Source organism: Salvelinus namaycush, chromosome 17 (genome assembly GCF_016432855.1).
Source record: "Salvelinus namaycush isolate Seneca chromosome 17, SaNama_1.0, whole genome shotgun sequence".
Lineage (NCBI taxonomy): Eukaryota > Metazoa > Chordata > Actinopteri > Salmoniformes > Salmonidae > Salvelinus > Salvelinus namaycush.
This window is the reverse complement of record NC_052323.1, coordinates 38386476-38407284: the sequence shown is the minus strand read 5'-3', so window position 1 is coordinate 38407284 and position 20809 is coordinate 38386476. Positions and strand designations below refer to the sequence as shown.

The 20809-nt window shown below is 48.7% G+C and overlaps 1 protein-coding gene across 1 annotated transcript in view; it reads right to left on the bottom strand.

Moving 5' to 3' along the window:
* atrx (ATRX chromatin remodeler) overlaps positions 1-20809 on the bottom strand; it is a 78314-nt gene that overhangs the window by 14995 nt on the left and 42510 nt on the right. Inside the window, exons 22-28 of the mRNA XM_039012013.1 lie at positions 19171-19301; positions 14978-15072; positions 13392-13528; positions 9780-9927; positions 7273-7373; positions 2521-2629; positions 1490-1667 (exon numbers count right to left, since the gene is read on the bottom strand). Coding sequence (XP_038867941.1) covers positions 1490-1667; positions 2521-2629; positions 7273-7373; positions 9780-9927; positions 13392-13528; positions 14978-15072; positions 19171-19301 — 899 coding nt within the window. The remainder of the gene's footprint in view (positions 1-1489; positions 1668-2520; positions 2630-7272; positions 7374-9779; positions 9928-13391; positions 13529-14977; positions 15073-19170; positions 19302-20809) is intronic.

Genomic DNA, 20809 nt, shown 5'->3' with positions numbered 1-20809 from the left:
GAGAAGAGGACAGGTTTATATCTATAGTACCCTGAGAGGAGAAGAGGACAGAGGACAGGTTTATATCTATAGTACCCTGAGAGGAGAAGAGGTCAGGTTTATATCTATAGTACCCTGAGAGGGGAAGAAGACAGGTTTATATCTACAGTACCCTGAGAGGAGAAGAGGTCAGGTTTATATCTATAGTACCCTGAGAGGACAGAGGACAGGTTTATATCTATAGTACCCTGAGAGGAGAAGAGGACAGGTTTATATCTATAGTACCCTGAGAGGAGAAGAGGACAGGTTTATATCTATAGTACCCTGAGAGGAGAAGAGGACAGAGGACAGGTTTATATCTATAGTACCCTGAGAGGAGAAGAGGACAGGTTTATATCTATAGTACCCTGAGAGGAGAAGAGGTCAGGTTTATATCTATAGTACCCTGAGAGGAGAAGAGGACAGGTTTATATCTATAGTACCCTGAGAGGGGAAGAGGACAGGTTTATATCTATAGTACCCTGAGAGGGGAAGAGGACAGGTCAGAGGACAGGTTTATATCTATAGTACCCTGAGAGGAGAAGAGGACAGGTTTATATCTATAGTACCCTGAGAGGAGAAGAGGACAGGTTTATATCTATAGTACCCTGAGAGGAGAAGAGGACAGGTTTATATCTATAGTACCCTGAGAGGGGAAGAGGACAGGTTTATATCTATAGTACCCTGAGAGGGGAAGAGGACAGGTTTATATCTACAGTACCCTGAGAGGAGAAGAGGTCAGGTTTATATCTATAGTACCCTGAGAGGGGAAGAAGACAGGTTTATATCTACAGTACCCTGAGAGGAGAAGAGGTCAGGTTTATATCTATAGTACCCTGAGAGGACAGAGGACAGGTTTATATCTATAGTACCCTGAGAGGAGAAGAGGACAGGTTTATATCTATAGTACCCTGAGAGGAGAAGAGGACAGGTTTATATCTATAGTACCCTGAGAGGGGAAGAGGTCAGGTTTATATCTATAGTACCCTGAGAGGGGAAGAGGACAGGTTTATATCTATAGTACCCTGAGAGGGGAAGAGGACAGGTCAGAGGACAGGTTTATATCTATAGTACCCTGAGAGGGGAAGAGGACAGGTCAGAGGACAGGTTTATATCTATAGTATATCTACTACGCCACTAACTGTCCAGCTAAACACGCCACTACGTCACTAACTGTCCAGCTAAACACGCCACTACGTCACTAACTGTCCAGCTAAACACGCCACTACGTCACTAACTGTCCAGCTACACACGCCACTACGTCACTAACTGTCCAGCTACACACGCCACTACGTCACTACCTGTCCAGCTACAATACACATTTTCATACTATGGAGTTCCTACTTTGTTGTCCTGGATATTGTCTGAACTCTGCTGGGTATTACGTGACTGGCTGACTGGCTGGCTGGCTGACTGGCTGGCTGACTGGCTGGCTGGCTGGCTGACTGAATTGATCACCTGGGCTGGTTACCTGAGCCAGGAATCGGTAGACGTAGCAGGTCTTGAGCTGTCCGAAGCGGTAGAGTCTGAAGATACTCTGGATGTCGTACGACGGGTTCCAGGACGCGTCAAAGATGATGACCCGGTTAGCTCCTATCAGGTTGATGCCCAGAGAACCAGCCCTGGTCGAGATCAGGAACAACCGACCTCTACAAAGGGAGAGTTAGAGGGAGAGTTAGAGTGGCGATGGAACATGTCACAATATCAAGGTACAGGACTACCAAAGTGACGTGATATCAGGGTCTGGGGGGGGGGGGGGGGGGGGGGGGTTTCAATTAAAAACTACTTTGACTGTAAAAGTTTAGTGGAGAGCGGGGCGTAGCAGAGGTGCGGAGAGCGGGGCGTAGCAGAGGTGCGGAGAGCGGGGCGTAGCAGAGGTGCGGAGAGCGGGGCGTAGCAGAGGTGCGGAGAGCGGGGCGTAGCAGAGGTGCGGAGAGCGGGGCGTAGCAGAGGTGTGGAGAGCGGGGCGTAGCAGAGGTGTGGAGAGCGGGGCGTAGCAGAGGTGTGGAGAGCGGGGCGTAGCAGAGGTGTGGAGAGCGGGGCGTAGCAGAGGTGTGGAGAGCGGGGCGTAGCAGAGGTGTGGAGAGCGGGGCGTAGCAGAGGTGTGGAGAGCGGGGCGTAGCAGAGGTGTGGAGAGCGGGGCGTAGCAGAGGTGTGGAGAGCGGGGCGTAGCAGAGGTGTGGAGAGCGGGGCGTAGCAGAGGTGTGGAGAGCGGGGCGTAGCAGAGGTGTGGAGAGCGGGGCGTAGCAGAGGTGTGGAGAGCGGGGCGTAGCAGAAGTGTGGAGAGCGGGGCGTAGCAGAGGTGTGGAGAGCGGGGCGTAGCAGAGGTGTGGAGAGCGGGGCGTAGCAGAGGTGTGGAGAGCGGGGCGTAGCAGAGGTGTGGAGAGCGGGGCGTAGCAGAGGTGTGGAGAGCGGGGCATAGTAGAGGTGTGGAGAGCGGGGCGTAGTAGAGGTGTGGAGAGCGGGGCGTAGCAGAGGTGTGGAGAGCGGGGCGTAGTTTACCGGACGTTGCTGTAGTCATTGAACTCCTCGGCCCACTTCTTCCGGTTCAGGGCGTTGGTGGAGCCGTCCAAACGGTAGTAGTCTATGTTCCGGAACCACTTCCCTTCACCTGCACAGGTAAACACATCGTGTAGTTAGACGACAGTCTTCAAAAAGTAGTCGTCATACATTTTGGCTTTCTTAAATCTTACGAGGCAAGTCAGTTAAGAACAAACTCTTATTTAAAAAGACGACCTACACCGGCCAAACCCTAAGCCGGACGACGCTGAGCCAATTGTGCACCGCCCTATGGGACTCCCAATCACGGCCGGTTGATACAGCCTGGATTGGAACCAGGGTGTCTGTAGTGACGCCTCTAATACCACTGCACCACTCGGGAGACCTTATTCTCCTGTCAGCTTCAGTTTAGGTAGCCAATAGGCAGGCCCAGTTCCAAACCAATCCCTAGACAGGCCCAGTTCCAAACCAATCCCTAGACAGGGCCAGGTCCAAACCAATCCCTAGACAGGCCTAGGTCCAAACCAATCCCTAGACAGGCCCAAACCAATCCCTAGACAGGCCCAGGTCCAAACCAATCCCTAGACAGGCCCAGGTCCAAACCAATCCCTAGACAGGCCCAGGTCCAAACCAATCCCTAGACAGGCCCAGGTCCAAACCAATCCCTAGACAGGCCCAGGTCCAAACCAATCCCTAGACAGGCCCAGGTCCAAACCAATCCCTAGACAGGCCCAGGTCCAAACCAATCCCTAGACAGGCCCAGGTCCAAACCAATCCCTAGACAGGCCCAGGTCCAAACCAATCCCTAGACAGGCCTAGGTCCAAACCAATCCCTAGACAGGCCTAGGTCCAAACCAATCCCTAGACAGGCCTAGGTCCAAACCAATCCCTAGACAGGCCTAGGTCCAAACCAATCCCTAGACAGGCCTAGGTCCAAAACAATCCCTAGACAGGCCTAGGTCCAAAACGAATCACTCAAAATGGCCAGGGGAGAATGACTGCCCCCTCACTGAAGCCACGAAGTTCAAAGGACAACCACGGTACTGCAGGCATTATTTGTAGTAAACAGGATCCCCGTTATAGCGGAAGGGAAACTGGTGATCTTCCTGTAAATAAGACACTTCTATTACACCAGATGTGCTGATGATGTCATGAGCGCCATTTAGTGGCTAATGGGATGCCACCTTTCCAACAAGTCAGGGGTCAAATGTCTTCCCTGCTAGAGCTGCCCCGGTCAACTGTAAGGGCTGGTTACTGTGACGTGAAAACGTCTAGGATCAACAATGGCTCAGACGCAGAGTGGTAGGTCACACAAGCTCACAGAACGGGACCGCCGAGTGCTAAAGCGCGTAAAAATCATCTGTACTCGGTTGCAACACTCACTACTGAGTTCCAAACTTGCCTTTGGAAGCAACGTCAGCACAATAACTGCTCGTCGTGAGCTTCATTAAATGGGTTTCCATGGCAGAGCAGCCACACACAAGCCTAAGATCACCATGTGCAATGCCAAGCGTCAGCTGGAGTTGTGTAAAGCTCGCCGCAATTGGACTCTTGAGCAGTGGAAACGCGTTCTCTCGAGTGATGAATCACGCTTCATTATCTGGCTGTCCGACGGACGAACCTGGGTTTGGCAGATGCCAGGAGAACGCTACCTGCCCCAACTGCCAACTGTAAAGTTTGGTGGAGGAATAATGGTCTGGGGCTGTTTTTCATGGTTCGGGCCCCTTAGTTCCAGTGAAGGGAAATCTTAATGCTACAGCAGACAATGACATTCTAGACAACTCTGTGCTTCCAAGGCTCTTTCCTATTTCAACATGATAATGCCCCCATGCACAAAGCGAGGTCCATACAGAAATGGACAGAGCCTTGACCTCAACCCCATCGTACACTTTTGGGATGAATGGGAACGCCGACTGCGAGCCAGGCCTCACTAACATCAGTGCCCGACCTCACTAATTCTCTCGTGGCTGAATGGAACCAAGTCCCCTGCAGAAATGTTCCAACAACTAGTGGAAAGCCTTCCCAGAAGAGTGGAGGCTGTTATAGCAGCAAAGGTGTAGGAGATGTTGGACGAGCAGTCCACATACTTTTGGTCATGTAGTGTACTCAATGAGAGAAGGCGGCACTGAGAAAATCACTAACATCACTTCCTGGAGTAGATCAAACTGAGCATGACACCATATGGAGATGTCAGTGCTGAGAGAGAAGAGGGAAGAGAGGAGAACGGAGGGGAGAAATGTAAGTTAAAAGTACTGAGAGAGAGAAGACTGTGAGCATAGCGTTGCTATTGAGAAAGGCCGACATAGCCTGTCTTCTCTTGAGAGCCATGTCTGCCTATGTGCACACTGCCCACAAAATGAGGTGGAAACTGAGCTGCACTTCCTAACTTCCTGCCAAATGTATGACCATATTAGAGACACACATTTCCCTCAGATTACACAGATCCACAAAGAATTAGAAAACCAATTAAATGTTGATCAACTCACAGAAGCAAGATTTGACCAATGAAGAACAAACACCATTGTAAATTCCCTTTTGTACTTTAACTATTTGCACATCGTTACAACACGGTATATAGACATAATGACATTTGAAATGTCTTTATTCTTTTGAAACTTTTGTGAGTGTAATGTTTACTGTTCATTTTTCTTGTTTATTTCACTTTTGTTTATTATCTACTTCACTTGCTTTGGCAAATGTTAACATATGTTTTCCCATGCCAATAAAGCCCCTTGAATTGAAATTGATTTGAGAGATGTAAACTAAAGTACTGAGAGAACAGCGGTAGTGGAGGCCAGGCCAAACAAGGCCTCTCAGGCCACAAGTGTTCAGCCTTTTAATATAGCCTGCTAAACACACGCACATAACTCCTGCTTCACAACTAACATTCAGTATGGTTCCAATTACTTCACTGATCTTTTCATTACAAATTGCTAACCCTTAAGCAAACATTTTTTTGTGTAATATATCTTTTTTTTTTTTTTTAAAGAGTCAAGGTCTAATCATTTTCAAAACGTAAGCAAAACCAGATGCCAAGGCTTAATTAAGAAGATGACCTAACGCCAGAGGCTGTGTGTTTGTTGAGAGAGAAATACGGTGTGCATGTACCAGTACACATGTTGCATGTCTTCAGAGTGTGTTGTTTTCTCTCATTACGACCCCACCCCGGTCTCCTCCGGTACCAACACACCCCGGTCTCCTCCGGTACCAACGCACACCCCGGTCTCCTCCTCCACACCGGGGTGTGTGTTGGTACCGGAGGAGACCGGGGCGTGCTGGTACCGGAGGAGACCGGGGTGTGCTGGTACCGGGGCGTGCTGGTACCGGAGGAGACCGGGGCGTGCTGGTACCGGAGGAGACCGGGGCGTGCTGGTACCGGAGGAGACCGGGGTGTGTGTTGGTACGGGAGGAGACCGGGGCGTGCTGGTACCGGAGGAGACCGGGTGTGCTGGTACCGGGGCGTGCTGTACCGGAGGACCGGGGCGTGCTGGTACCGGAGGAGACCGGGGCGTGCTGGTACCGGAGGAGACCGGGGCGTGCTGGTACCGGAGGAGACCGGGGCGTGCTGGTACCGGAGGAGACCGGGGCGTGCTGGTACCGGAGGAGACCGGGGTGTGCTGGTACCGGAGGAGACCGGGGCGTGCTGGTACCGGGGCGTGCTGGTACCGGAGGAGACCGGGGTGTGCTGGTACCGGAGGAGACCGGGGCGTGCTGGTACCGGAGGAGACCGGGGTGTGCTGGTACCGGGGTGTGCTGGTACCGGAGGAGACCGGGGTGTGCTGGTACCGGAGGAGACCGGGGTGTGCTGGTACCGGGGCGTGCTGGTACCGGAGGAGACCGGGGCGTGCTGGTACCGGAGGAGACCGGGGCGTGCTGGTACCGGAGGAGACCGGGGCGTGCTGGTACCGGAGGAGACCGGGGCGTGCTGGTACCGGAGGAGACCGGGGCGTGCTGGTACCGGAGGAGACCGGGGCGTGCTGGTACCGGAGGAGACATCGTCCGCATGTTGATGTTGTCCACCCACACCAGAGGGGATCAGGACATGCCGGTTGAAATATCAAAACGAACTCTGAACCAAACATAATCATTTGGGGACAGGTCGAAAAGCATTAAACATTTATGGAAATGTAGCTAGCTAGCTTGCTGTTGCTAGCTAATTTGTCCAGGGATATAAACATTGGGTTGTTATTTTACCTGAAATGCACAAGGTCCTCTACTCTGACAATGAATCCTCACATAAAAGGGTAAACCAAGTTCATTTCTAGTCATCTCTCCTCCATCAGGCTTCTTCTTTGAACTTTATATGGTGGTTGGCAACCAACTTTAAGGTGCTTTACCACTACCAGCTGGACTCGAGTGTGGACCTCAGTTCATCTTTCAATGCTCCCAAAAACCAAATGAGGAGATGGGAGAGGCGGGATTTGCAGTGCATCAAGCATCACTAAATAGAACCATGTCCTATTTTAGAGACTGGCTACGCAGACAGTCATTGATGTGGGAGATCAGTGTGACGGAATAACATGTATGTGTACATTTATTTTACAACACCCGACACGAGCAGTGTGGTCAGCATGTTATTGTGTATTGGTCCAATGAGCAGGTGGTGTACATAACGGACAAGGTTGGGTAACACTAGGCTAGGGGTTGTTAGTGGACAGTGTGTCCAGGGACTACCTCTGTAATGAGAGGGTTGTCCCTCTCTGCTAGGGGGTAGGGGTTATGTTAGAGGGGTTAGGGTGTAGGGCAGTACAGTACCTTTGTAAGGAGAGGGTTTCTCCTCCTCTTTGGCTCGGCCAGCCAGCTCCAGGAAGTCTTCGATCAGGTCCAGAGAGATCAGAGACTGACTGAACACCAGACTGATGAGGGGATAGAAGACACGTCAACATCACATCATCACTGGACAGTCTGTCATGTTAACAGAACATTTGAAAACATGTTTCATTCAAGCACTTAGCATTGATCCAATTCAGCACTTCTTGTCTCAAAGTGTAGCATGTTCTCAGAGCTTGGCTCCTTACAATTTGTCCTCCACCTCCTCCTTTGTGGTGGGCTCTCTCATGAATTGATATGACGTATTTAGGTGAGCGGACACCTGGAGCGGATGACTTGAGAGTTGTCCTTCGTGTCATTCAGTATTTCTTTGTGACTAAAAACCCCATTCCTGATTGGCAGATTAGAAGCAAATCAAATCTTATTTGTCACATTCAATGCATATAGTCCGGGTGGCAATTTGATTCATTGTTCAGGAGTCTTATGGCTTGGGGGTAGAAGCTGTTAAGAAGCCTTTTGGACCTAGACTTGGTGCTCCGGTACCGCTTGCCGTGCAGTTTCAGAGAGAACAGTCTATGACTGGGGTGACTGGAGTCTTAGACAACTTTTAGGGCCTTCCTCTGACACCGCCTGGTATAGAGGTCCTGGATGGCAGGAAGCTTGGCCTCAGTGATGTACTGGGCCAGTCACACTACCCTCTGTAGTGCCTTGCGGTTGGAGGCTGAGCAGTTGCCATACCAGGCGGTGATGCAACCGGTCAGGATGCTCTTCATGGTGCAGCTGTCGAGCTTTTTGAAGATGTGGGGACCCATGCCAAATCTTTTCAGTCTCCTGAGGGGGAATAGGTTTTGTCGTGCCCTCTTCACGACTGTCTTGGTGTGCTTGGACTATGTTAGTTTGTTGGTGATGTGGACGCCAAGGAACTTTAACATTTTGACCCACTCCACAAAAGCCCTGTCGATGTGAATGGAGGCGTGTTCAGTCCTCCTTTTCCTGTAGTCCACAATCATCTCCTTTGTCTTGATCACATTGAGGGAGAGGTTGTTGTCCTGGCACCACACGGCCAGGTATCTGACCTCCTCCCTATTGGCTGTCTCATCGTTGTTCGTGATCAGGCCTAACCTCGGTGTCGTCAGCAAACTTAATGGTGTTGGAGTCGTGCCTAGCCACACAGTCGTGAGTGAACAGGGAGTACAGGAGGGGACTGAGTACAAACCCCTGGGGGGCCCCAGTGTTGAGGATCAGCATGACAGACGTGATGTTGCCTACCCTCACCACCTGGGGGCGGCCCGTCAGGAAGTCCAGGATCCAGTTGCAGAGGGAGGTGTTTAGTCCCAGGGTCCTTAGCTTAGTGATGAGCTTTGAGGGTACTATGGTGTTGAACGCTGAGCTGTAGTCAATGAACACCATTCTCACATAGGTGTTCCTTTTGTCCAGGTGGGAAAGGGCAGTGTGGAGTGCAATAGAGATTGCGTCATCTGTGGATCTGTCGGGGCGGTATGCAAATAGGAGTGGGTCTCGTGTTTCTGGGATAATGATGTTGATGTGAGCCATGACCAGCCTTTCAAAGCACTTCATGGTTACCAACGTGAGTGCTACGGGCAGTAGTCATTTAGGCAGGTTACCTTCGCATTCTTGGGAACAGGGACAATGGTGGTCTATGAAACTTAAGTATTACAGACTCAGTCAGGAAGAGGCTGAAAATGTCAGTGAAGACACTTTCCAGTTGGTCCGCACATGCTCTGAGTACACGTCCTGGTATTTCGTCTGGCCCCGCGGCTTTGTGAATGTTGACCTGTTTAAACGTCTGGCTCACATCGGCTACGGAGAGCGTGATCACACAGGCGTCCGGAGCAGCTGGTGCTCTCATGCATGCTTCTGTATTGCTTTGCTCAAAGCGAGCAAAAAAGGGCATCTGGTAGGCTCGCGTCACTGGGCAGCTCACGGCAAGTTTCCCTTTGAAGTCCGTAATAGTTTGCAAGCCCTGCCACATCCGATGAGCGTCAGAGCAGGTGTAGTAGGATTCGATCTTAATCCTGTATTGATGCTTTTCCCGTTTGATGGTTCGTCTGAGGGCATAGCGGGATTTCTTACAAGCGTCCAGATTAGTGTCCTGCTCCTTGAAAACGGCAGCTCTAGCCTTTAGCTCGGTGAGGATGTTGCCTGTTAACCATAGCTTCTGGTTGGGATATGTACGTACAGTCACTGTGGAGATGACGTCATCGATAAACTTATTGATGAAGCTGGTGACAGACTAGCACCTGGTGCTCATAGGTTGTTATTTACAAACATTGTTTTGAATTTAAATAAAATTGTACCTACACACTGAAGGCTGTAAAGCCGAAAAATCTGTGTACGTATCCCTGATGCAGTGAAAATAATACAAAACAATGTAATAATGAAGTTTAATGCAACATTTCATCTCTTTGTTTGTCTGAATTGGTGGGTTTCTGGTTCTTCCTCCACCTCAAATGTAGATTATAGTTACTTACACTTTGTCCTCCACCTCCTCGGCCATGCGGAGGATCTCAAACAGCAGCACCATTTTCCCAGAATGCTCCAGGATCTCAGAGTCGGCCTCCGTAACAAACTCTTTGTGCCAGTCAGGACTCCTGGTGCCAGGGCTGGAGGCTGGACGCACTAGGGAGGGCAGAGGGTAAGGGTTAGAGGTCAGGGCTGGACGCTGGACGCACTGGGGAGGGCAGAGGGTAAGAATTTATATTTTTTTATTTGGATCCCCATTAGTGACAGCTAGTCTTACTAGGGTCCGACACATAACGAATTTGACAAAATACTTAATTTACATACATTTTAAATCATTAACATGTAGTGTGTGTGTATCTATCAGTTCCACATACATGTCAGTACAGAAACACAACCAGTAGATCACATGGGGGAGTTGTGTTGTGGGGTGTTGCTTCATCTGCTTTTTTGAAACCAGGTTTGCTGTTCACTATATAAGATGGAAGGGAGTCCCATGCAATCACGGCTCTGTATAATACTGTGCAAAGACCCCTGGTGGCATGTCTGGTGGGGTAACTGTGTGTGTCAGTGCTGTGTGTAAGTTGATTACGCAAACAATTTGGAATTTCCAACCATGTTTATTATAACAAGTAGTGACACAGTCAGTCTTTCTTCAACTCTCAGCCAAGACCCTGACATGCATAGTATTTATATTAACTTTCTAGTTACAATGAAGAGCAAGACGTGCCGCTCTGTTCTGGGCCAGCTGCAGCTTAACTAGGTCTTTCCTTGCAGCACTGGACCACACCACTGGACAATAATCAAGATTAGACAAAACTAGAGCCTGCAGAACTTGCTTTGAAGAGTGTGGCGTCAAGAAAGCAGAGCATCTCTTTATTACAGACAGACCTCTCCCCATCTTTACAAACCATTGAATCTACATGTTTTGACCATGACAGTTTACAATCTAAGGTAACGCCAAGTAATTTAGTCTCAACTTGTTCAACGGCCACACCATTCATTACCAGATTCAGCTGAGGTCTAGAACTTAAGGAATGATTTGTACCAAATACAACGCTCTTAGTTTTAGAGATGTTCAGGACCAGTTTATTACTGGCCACCCACTCCAAAACAGACCTCAACTCTTTGTTAAGGGTTTCAGTGACTTCATTAGCTGTGGTTGCTGATGTGTATATGGTTGAATCATCAGCATACATGGACACACATTGTGTTTAATGCCAGTGGCAGGTCATTTGTTAAAATAGAAAAGAGTAGAGGGCCTAGAGAGCTGCCCTGTGGTACACCACACTTAACGTTTGACATTAGAGAAGCTTCCGTTAAAGAAAACCCACAGTTCTATTAGATAGATCGCTCTGAATCCACAATATGGCAGAGGTTGAATGGCCATAACACATACGTTTATTTTCAACAACAGGTTCTGGTTAATAATATCAAAGGCTGCACTGAAATCTAACAGTACCGCTCCCACAATCTTCTTATTATCAATTCCTTTCAACCAATCATCAGTCATTTGTGCCAGTGCAGGACATGTAGAGTGCCCTTCTCTATAAGCACACTGAAAGTCTGTTAAATTGTTTAGAGAAATAGCATTATATTTGGTCAAAAAAAATGTCCAACAGTTTGCTACGAGTTGGCAGCAAGCCAGGTCGGGTAGAAGAATTACCTTGGCTTCCCTCCAGGACAAAGATTTTGCTCTAGGCTCAGATTAAAGATATGGCAGATAGATGGAAAGCTACTGAGGATGGTAGCTGACTCTATAGCCACTCCTAAATTGACAATGCCAGGAGGTTTGTCATTATTGATCGGTAACAATAGTTTTCCACCTCTCCCACACTAACTTTACAAAATTCTAACTTGTAATGGTTTTCTTTCATTATTAGTTTTTTTAAATGAATGAATACGATGCCTCACTGTTCGTTGTTGGCATTTCCCTGCCTAATGAAGTAATCATTAAAATAACTGGCAACATCAAATGGTTGTGTGATGAATAAGCCATCTGATTGGATGAAAGATGAAGTGTAATTTGTCTTTCTGCCCATAATTTCATTTAAAGTACTCCAAAGTTTTTCATTGATCTTGGCTTCATAACACAGTTTCTTCTTCTTTTTGTTGAGTTTAGTTACATAATTAATCCATATGCAGTAAGTCAGCCAGTCAGATGTGCAGCCAGACTTATTAGCCACTCATTTTGCCCCCATCTCTTTCAACCATACAGTTTTTCAATTCCTCATCAATCCATGGAGCCTCAACAGTTCTATCAGTCAGTTAACAGTTCTACCAGTCAGTTAACAGTTCTACCAGTCAGTTAACAGTTCTACCAGTCAGTTAACAGTTCTACCAGTCAGTTAACAGTTCTATCAGTCAGTTAACAGTTCTATCAGTCAGTTAACAGTTCTATCAGTCAGTTAACAGTTCTATCAGTCAGTTAACAGTTCTATCAGTCAGTTAACAGTTCTATCAGTCAGTTAACAGTTCTATCAGTCAGTTAACAGTTCTATCAGTCAGTTAACAGTTCTAACTGTCAGTTTCTTAACAGGTGAATGTGTATTACTAATTGGATGCAAATTCATGAATTCATCAAGTGCAGCGTCTGGATGTTCCTTATCGCATCAGACCAACAAATATATGTTTAATATCATGCAGCAAAATCTGTTGTATGATCTCTCATACACTATTTTAGTTCCAGCTGTTGGAACTTTGTCTTTCTTGGATATAGCCACTATATTGTGATCACAGCGTCCAATGGGGACGGATACAGCCTCAGAACAAAGTTCTACAGTATTAGTAAAGATGTGATCGATATATTCAGAAAGTATTCAGACCATCACGTTTAAGGTTACAGCCTTTTTCTAAAATGCATTAAATCGTTTTTCTTCCTCATCAATACACAAACAATATCCCATAATGACAAAGACAAAAACAAGTTTATGCATTTTTGCAAATTTATAAAAAAATAAAAAACCTGAAATATCACATTTACCTAAGTATTCAAGCGTGGTGGCTGCATCATGGTATGGGTATGCTTGTAAGTGGCAAACACTGGGGAGTTTTTTTTAGGACAAAAAGGAAACGGGATGGAGCTAAGCACAGGCAAAAACCTAGAGGAAAACCTGCTTCAGTCTGCTTCCACCAGACACATGGGAGATGAATTCACCTTTCAGCATGACAGGCCAATTCTACACGGGAGTTGCTTACCAAGAAGACAGTGACTGTTCCTGAGTGGCATTTTTTACTTACATCTAGTTGAAAATCTATGGCAAGACCTGAAAATGGTTGCCTAGCAATGATCAACAACTAATTTGACAGAGCTTGAAGAATTTTGAAAAGACTAAAAATGGGCAAATACAAAATATTGTACAATCCAGGTGTGCAAAGCTCTTATGAGACTTACCCAAGAAGACTCCCAGCTGAAATCGCTATCAAAGGTGTTTCTAACATGTATTGACTCAGAGAGCTGAATACTTATTTAAATTACTATTTTAGTTATTTAATATGTATTAACCTTTAAAAAATAAAATATATCTATAAAATAAATATATATATATATAACACCGTAACATTATAAATGTACATTTCTAGTCCGGTAACAATCTACAGGCTCTATAATTGTATTTCTATACCTTCCTCCTCTGGCTCCGCCCGGTTACGGCTGGAAGGGTCTCCTCCTCGGGAGCTGGTATTCCATTCCTTTATTACCTCCAGAGCATCACTGTCTGAGTCGCTGTCCTTCTTCCTGGCTTTCCCCCGCTTCTTCTTCCTACAGGGGGGGGGCAGAGCAGTGACAGGTTGTATATTGCAGTATGATAAGACAGTCAACAGTGAAAGGCCGTATACTACATTATGATCGATACCGTAACGTTAAATCAGAGATGCGAAACTGGTGAGGGACCTAAAAAAGGTGACAAATGTCGGACAGAAACGAAAAAAAAAAAAAAAACTAAACTGCTACAAAATGTGCCTATTTTCCAACCAACAAAGTGATGTCAGACCAAGTATCACGATACAGAGTAATATGGTGATACCACGGAGTTGGCCCCGCCCCCACAAGATGCCTGTCCCCATTTCCTGTTGGTTCTGCCCGTGCGCTGCACCCTGATCTTCACACCTCTACTCAATACGACACACTCAACTTCACACTTTACAGTAAAAGACAAAAAGGCTACTGCAGAAAACTGATGCTTTGCTCATATCCAAATGCCTACCTGTGATTGGGCAGGATGAATGTAGTAAGGAATATACACAGTGGACAAAACATTAAGAATACCTTCCTAATATTGAGTTGCACGCCATTTTGCCCTCAGAACAGACTCAATTCGTCGGGGCATGGCGTCTACAGGGTGTTGAAAGCGTTCCACAAGGATGCTGGCTCATGTTGACTCCAATGCTTCCCACAGTTGTGTCAAGTTGGCTGGATGTCCTTTGGGTGGTGGACCGTTCTTGATACACACTGAAAACTGTTGAGCGTGAAAAACCCAGCAGCGTTGCAGTTGTTGACACAAACCGGTGCGCCTGGCACCTGCTACCATACCCCGTTCAAAGGCACTTAAATATTTTGTTGCCCATTCACCCTCCGAATGACACACATACAAAAACCATGTCTCAATTGTCTCCAAGCTTAAAAATCCTTCTTTAACAGTCTGTAACGGATAGAGCAGGCGTTCTTAATGTTTTGTACGCTCAGTAAATGCATAGTGATCTGTATTTTCATTGTGGCAGTACGAGGAAAACAAACCAGGCCTATATGAGACCATTTTAGCCTCTTCACACAACTTTACACACACTCAACTTCCACCGGCTCGTCCGCCCGCCCCGCTCTCCGGGGGCCTCTGTTATAGCTCAATGGGTGATACACTCCGGGCCTCTGTTATAGCTCAATGGGTGATACACTCTGGGCCTCTGTTATAGCTCAATGGGTGATACACTCCGGGCCTCTGTTATAGCTCAATGGGTGATACACTCCGGGCCTCTGTTATAGCTCTATGGGTGATACACTCCGGGCCTCTGTTATAGCTCTATGGGTGATACACTCCGGCCCTCTGTTATAGCTCAATGGGTGATACACTCTGAGCCTCTGTTATAGCTCTATGGGTGATACACTCCGAGCCTCTGTTATAGCTCAATGGGTGATACACTCCGTTATTTTTTATGGATGAACATGATGGCGAAAAGTGACGAGTTTGTGTCACTGTAAATAATGTGGGGTTACTTTTTCTGTTTCTCGTCTTCAGAGGTCATGCTTAAAGAAGATTCCTCGGTCTCCGAAGCGATGAACTCATCCATGCTGTCCTCATCAAAGTACCCCTAAAAACACAAGACACGCAGTCAGAACCCCTAAAACACAGTCAGCCCCCCCCCCCCCCAGACACAGTCACCCCCCCCCCCAGACACAGTCAGCCCCCCCCCCCCCCAAGACACAGTCAGCCCCCCCCCCCCCCAAGACACAGCCCCCCCCCCCCCCCAAGACACAGCCCCCCCCCCCCCCAAGACACAGCCCCCCCCCCCCCAAGACACAGTCACCCCCCCCCCCACACAGTCACCCCCCCCCCCACACAGTCACCCCCCCCCCCACAGTCACCCCCCCCCAGACACAGTCACCCCCCCCCCCCCCAGACACAGTCACCCCCCCCCCCCCAGACACAGTCAGCCCCCCCCCCCCAAGACACAGTCAGCCCCCCCCCCCCAAGACACAGTCAGCCCCCCCCCCCAAGACACAGTCAGCCCCCCCCCCCAAGACACAGTCAGCCCCCCAAGACACAGTCACCCCCCCCCAGACACAGTCACCCCCCCCCCCAGACACAGTCAGCCCCCCCCCCCCCTAAGACACAGTCAGCCCCCCCCCCCCCTAAGACACAGTCAGCCCCCCCCCTAAGACACAGTCAGCCCCCCCCTAAGACACAGTCAGCCCCCCCCCCTAAGACACAGTCAGCCCCCCCCCCCTAAGACACAGTCAGCCCCCCCCCCCTAAGACACAGTCAGACCCCCCCCCCCTAAGACACAGTCAGCCCCCCCCCCCTAAGACACAGTCAGCCCCCCCCCCCTAAGACAGTCAGCCCCCCCCCCTAAGACACAGTCAGCCCCCCCCCCCAAGACACAGTCAGCCCCCCCCCCTAAGACACAGTCAGCCCCCCCCCCCTAAGACAGTCAGCCCCCCCCCCCTAAGACACAGTCAGCCCCCCCCCCCCCTAAGACACAGTCAGCCCCCCCCCCCCTAAGACACAGTCAGCCCCCCCCCCCTAAGACACAGTCAGCCCCCCCCCCTAAGACACAGTCAGCCCCCCCCCCCTAAGACAGTCAGCCCCCCCCCCCCCCCCCCTAAGACACAGTCAGCCCCCCCCCCCCCCTAAGACACAGTCAGCCCCCCCTAAGACAACATGGGTTAATAAAGAGTTAATTTCAGATTATTTTCCAGGACAAAGACAAAGCTACAAGCAACCAATAGGAACTCCTGGGGTTTAGTGAGGCGTGTGTTAGCATGTTCTCCTGGGGTTTAGTGAAGCGTGTGTTAGCATGTTCTCCTGGGGTTCAGTGAAGCGTGTGTTAGCATGTTCTCCTGGGGTTCAGTGAAGCGTGTGTTAGCATGTTCTCCTGGGGTTTAGTGAAGCGTGTGCTAGCATGTTCTCCTGGGGTTTAGTGAAGCGTGTGTTAGCATGTTCTCCTGGGGTTCAGTGAAGCGTGTGTTAGCATGTTCTCCTGGGGTTCAGTGAAGCGTGTGTTAGCATGTTCTCCTGGGGTTTAGTGAAGCGTGTGCTAGCATGTTCTCCTGGGGTTTAGTGAAGCGTGTGTTAGCATGTTCTCCTGGGGTTTAGTGAAGCGTGTGTTAGCATGTTCTCCTGGGGTTTAGTGAGGCGTGTGCTAGCATGTTCTCCTGGGGTTTAGAGTGAAGCGTGTGTTAGCATGTTCTCCTGGGGTTCAGTGAAGCGTGTGTTAGCATGTTCTCCTGGGGTTTAGTGAAGCGTGTGCTAGCATGTTCTCCTGGGGTTTAGTGAAGCGTGTGTTAGCATGTTCTCCTGGGGTTTAGTGAAGCGTGTGTTAGCATGTTCTCCTGGGGTTTAGTGAGGCGTGTGTTAGCATGTTCTCCTGGGGTTTAGTGAAGCGTGTGCTAGCATGTTCTCCTGGGGTTTAGTGAAGCGTGTGTTAGCATGTTCTCCTGGGGTTTAGTGAAGCGTGTGTTAGCATGTTCTCCTGGGGTTTAGTGAGGCGTGTGTTAGCATGTTCTCCTGGGGTTTAGAGTGAAGCGTGTGCTAGCATGTTCTCCTGGGGTTTAGTGAAGCGTGTGTTAGCATGTTCTCCTGGGGTTTAGTGAGGCGTGTGCTAGCATGTTCTCCTGGGGTTTAGAGTGAAGCGTGTGTTAGCATGTTCTCCTGGGGTTCAGTGAAGCGTGTGTTAGCATGTTCTCCTGGGGTTTAGTGAAGCGTGTGCTAGCATGTTCTCCTGGGGTTTAGTGAAGCGTGTGTTAGCATGTTCTGCTGGGGTTTAGTGAAGCGTGTGTTAGCATGTTCTCCTGGGGTTTAGTGAAGCGTGTGTTAGCATGTTCTCCTGGGGTTTCGAGTGAAGCGTGTGTTAGCATGTTCTGCTGGGGTTTAGTGAAGCGTGTGTTAGCATGTTCTCCTGGGGTTTAGTGAAGCGTGTGTTAGCATGTTCTCCTGGGGTTTAGTGAAGCGTGTGTTAGCATGTTCTCCTGGGTTTTAGAGTGAAGCGTGTGTTAGCATGTTCTCCTGGGGTTTAGTGAAGCGTGTGTTAGCATGTTCTCCTGGGGTTTAGTGAAGCGTGTGTTAGCATGTTCTCCTGGGGTTTAGAGTGAAGCGTGTGTTAGCATGTTCTCCTGGGGTTCAGTGAAGCGTGTGTTAGCATGTTCTCCTGGGGTTTAGAGTGAAGCGTGTGTTAGCATGTTCTCCTGGGGTTCAGTGAAGCGTGTGTTAGCATGTTCTCCTGGGGTTCAGTGAAGCGTGTGTTAGCATGTTCTCCTGGGGTTCAGTGAAGCGTGTGTTAGCATGTTCTCCTGGGGTTTAGTGAAGCGTGTGTTAGCATGTTCTCCTGGGGTTTAGAGTGAAGCGTGTGTTAGCATGTTCTCCTGGGGTTCAGTGAAGCGTGTGTTAGCATGTTCTCCTGGGGTTTAGAGTGAAGCGTGTGTTAGCATGATCTCCTGGGGTTCAGTGAAGCGTGTGCTAGCATGTTCTCCTGGGGTTCAGTGAAGCGTGTTAGCATGTTCTCCTGGGGTTTAGTGAAGCGTGTGTTAGCATGTTCTTCTGGGGTTCAGCGAAGCGTGTTAGCATGTTCTTCTGGGGTTCAGTGAAGCGTGTGTTAGCATGTTCTCCTGGGGTTTAGTGAAGCGTGTGTTAGCATGTTCTCCTGGGGTTTAGTGAAGCGTGTGTTAGCATGTTCTCCTGGGGTTTAGAGTGAAGCGTGTGTTAGCATGTTCTCCTGGGGTTTAGTGAAGCGTGTGTTAGCATGTTCTCCTGGGGTTTAGTGAAGCGTGTGTTAGCATGTTCTCCTGGGGTTTAGTGAAGCGTGTGTTAGCATGTTCTCCTGGGGTTTAGTGAAGCGTGTGTTAGCATGTTCTCCTGGGGTTCAGTGAAGCGTGTGTTAGCATGTTCTCCTGGGGTTCAGTGAAGCGTGTGTTAGCATGTTCTCCTGGGGTTCAGTGAAGCGTGTGTTAGCATGTTCTCCTGGGGTTTAGTGAAGCGTGTGTTAGCATGTTCTCCTGGGGTTTAGAGTGAAGCGTGTGTTAGCATGTTCTCCTGGGGTTCAGTGAAGCGTGTGTTAGCATGTTCTCCTGGGGTTCAGTGAAGCGTGTGTTAGCATGTTCTCCTGGGGTTTAGTGAAGCGTGTGTTAGCATGTTCTCCTGGGGTTTAGTGAAGCGTGTGTTAGCATGTTCTCCTGGGGTTCAGTGAAGCGTGTGTTAGCATGTTCTCCTGGGGTTTAGTGAAGCGTGTGTTAGCATGTTCTCCTGGGGTTCAGTGAAGCGTGTGTTAGCATGTTCTCCTGGGGTTTAGTGAAGCGTGTGTTAGCATGTTCTCCTGGGGTTTAGTGAAGCGTGTGTTAGCATGTTCTCCTGGGGTTCAGTGAAGCGTGTGTTAGCATGTTCTCCTGGGGTTTAGTGAAGCGTGTGTTAGCATGTTCTCCTGGGGTTTAGTGAAGCGTGTGTTAGCATGTTCTCCTGGGGTTCAGCGAAGCGTGTGTTAGCATGTTCTCCTGGGGTTCAGTGAAGCGTGTGCTAGCATGTTCTCCTGGGGTTCAGTGAAGCGTGTGTTAGCATGTTCTCCTGGGGTTCAGCGAAGCGTGTGTTAGCATGTTCTCCTGGGGTTTAGTGAAGCGTGTGTGTTGGTGGGGGGGGTGCAGCTGATGCAGACCCGTCTCGTTCCCCTCAGCCTGATGAGTGTGAGTCCGTCTGTGTGTACCTTGTTTTCTTTGCTGATGTAGTCCAGCTGCAGGCACCAGGGATGGGTCCAGATTCTGCTGAGCATCTGGAAGTCCTGGAAGAGTTTGGTCCCGGCTCGACCCCGACCCCCTTCCACCACGTTCCCCGCACCTGCCCCACACACACAGAGAGAGAGAGAGGAGAGAGAGAGAGGAGAGAGAGAGAGAGGAGAAAGAGAGAGGAGAAAGAGAGAGGAGAAAGAGAGAGGAGAAAGAGAGAGGAGAAAGAGGAGAGAAAGAGAGGAGAAAGAGAGGAGAAAGAGAGGAGAAAGAGAGGAGAAAGAGAGGAGAAAGAGAGGAGAAAGAGAGGAGAAAGTGTGTCAAACCCACCACAGCTGAATAAGGTACCACTCCCTCACATCAACACCAGAACAACGTAAGAGACGTAACACCTCAACAACTAAAATATACCGTGCATTCAGAAACCTGGACTTGTAACACATTTTGTTAAACGTTCGTCTTAATCTAAAATGGATGAAATGAAATGTTTTCCTCAATCTACACTAATGACAAAAACAGGTTTAAAATGTTATGCAAATTTCAAATAACAAACAGAAATACCTATCAGGCCTTTATGGTAGAGTGGCCAGACGGAAGCCACGTCTCAGTAAAAGGCACATGACAGCCCTCTTGGAGTTTGCCAAAAGGCACCGAAAGGACTCTCAGAACATGAAAAAGAGGATTCTCTGGTCTGTTGAAACCAAGATCGAGCTCTTTGGCCTGAATGCCAAGCATCACGTCAGGACGAAACCTGGCACCATATCCCTACGGTGAAGCATGGTGGTGGCAGCATCATGCTTTGGGAACATATTGAACTGTTTAGACTAGAGACCAGACCTCTGGGTCATATTGAACTGTTTAGACTAGAGACCAGACATCTGGGTCATATTGAACTGTTTAGACTAGAGACCAGACCTCTGGGTAATATGAGTCATATTGAACCGTTTAGACTAGAGACCAGACCTCTGGTAATATGAGTCATAATGAACCGTTTAGACTAGAGACCAGACCTCTGGTAATATGGGTCATATTGAACCGTTTAGACTAGAGACCAGACCTCTGGTAATATGGGTCATATTGAACCGTTTAGACTAGAGACCAGACCTCTGGGTAATATGGGTCATATTGAACCGTTTAGACTAGAGACCAGACCTCTGGTAATATGGGTCATATTGAACCGTTTAGACTAGAGACCAGACCTCTGGGTAATATGGGTCATATTGAACCGTTTAGACTAGAGCCCAGACCTCTGGGTAATATGGGTCATATTGAACCGTTTAGACTAGAGACCAGACCTCTGGGTAATATGGGTCATATTGAACCGTTTAGACTAGAGACCAGACCTCTGGTAATATGAGTCATATTGAACCGTTTAGACTAGAGACCAGACCTCTGGGTAATATTGAACTGTTTAGACTAGAGACCAGACCTCTGGGTAATATTGAACTGTTTAGACTAGAGACCAGACCTCTGGGTCATATTGAACCGTTTAGACTAGAGACCAGACCTCTGGTAATATGGGTCATATTGAACCGTTTAGACTAGAGACCAGACCTCTGGGTCATATTGAACCGTTTAGACTAGAGACCAGACCTCTGGGTAATATGGGTCATATTGAAC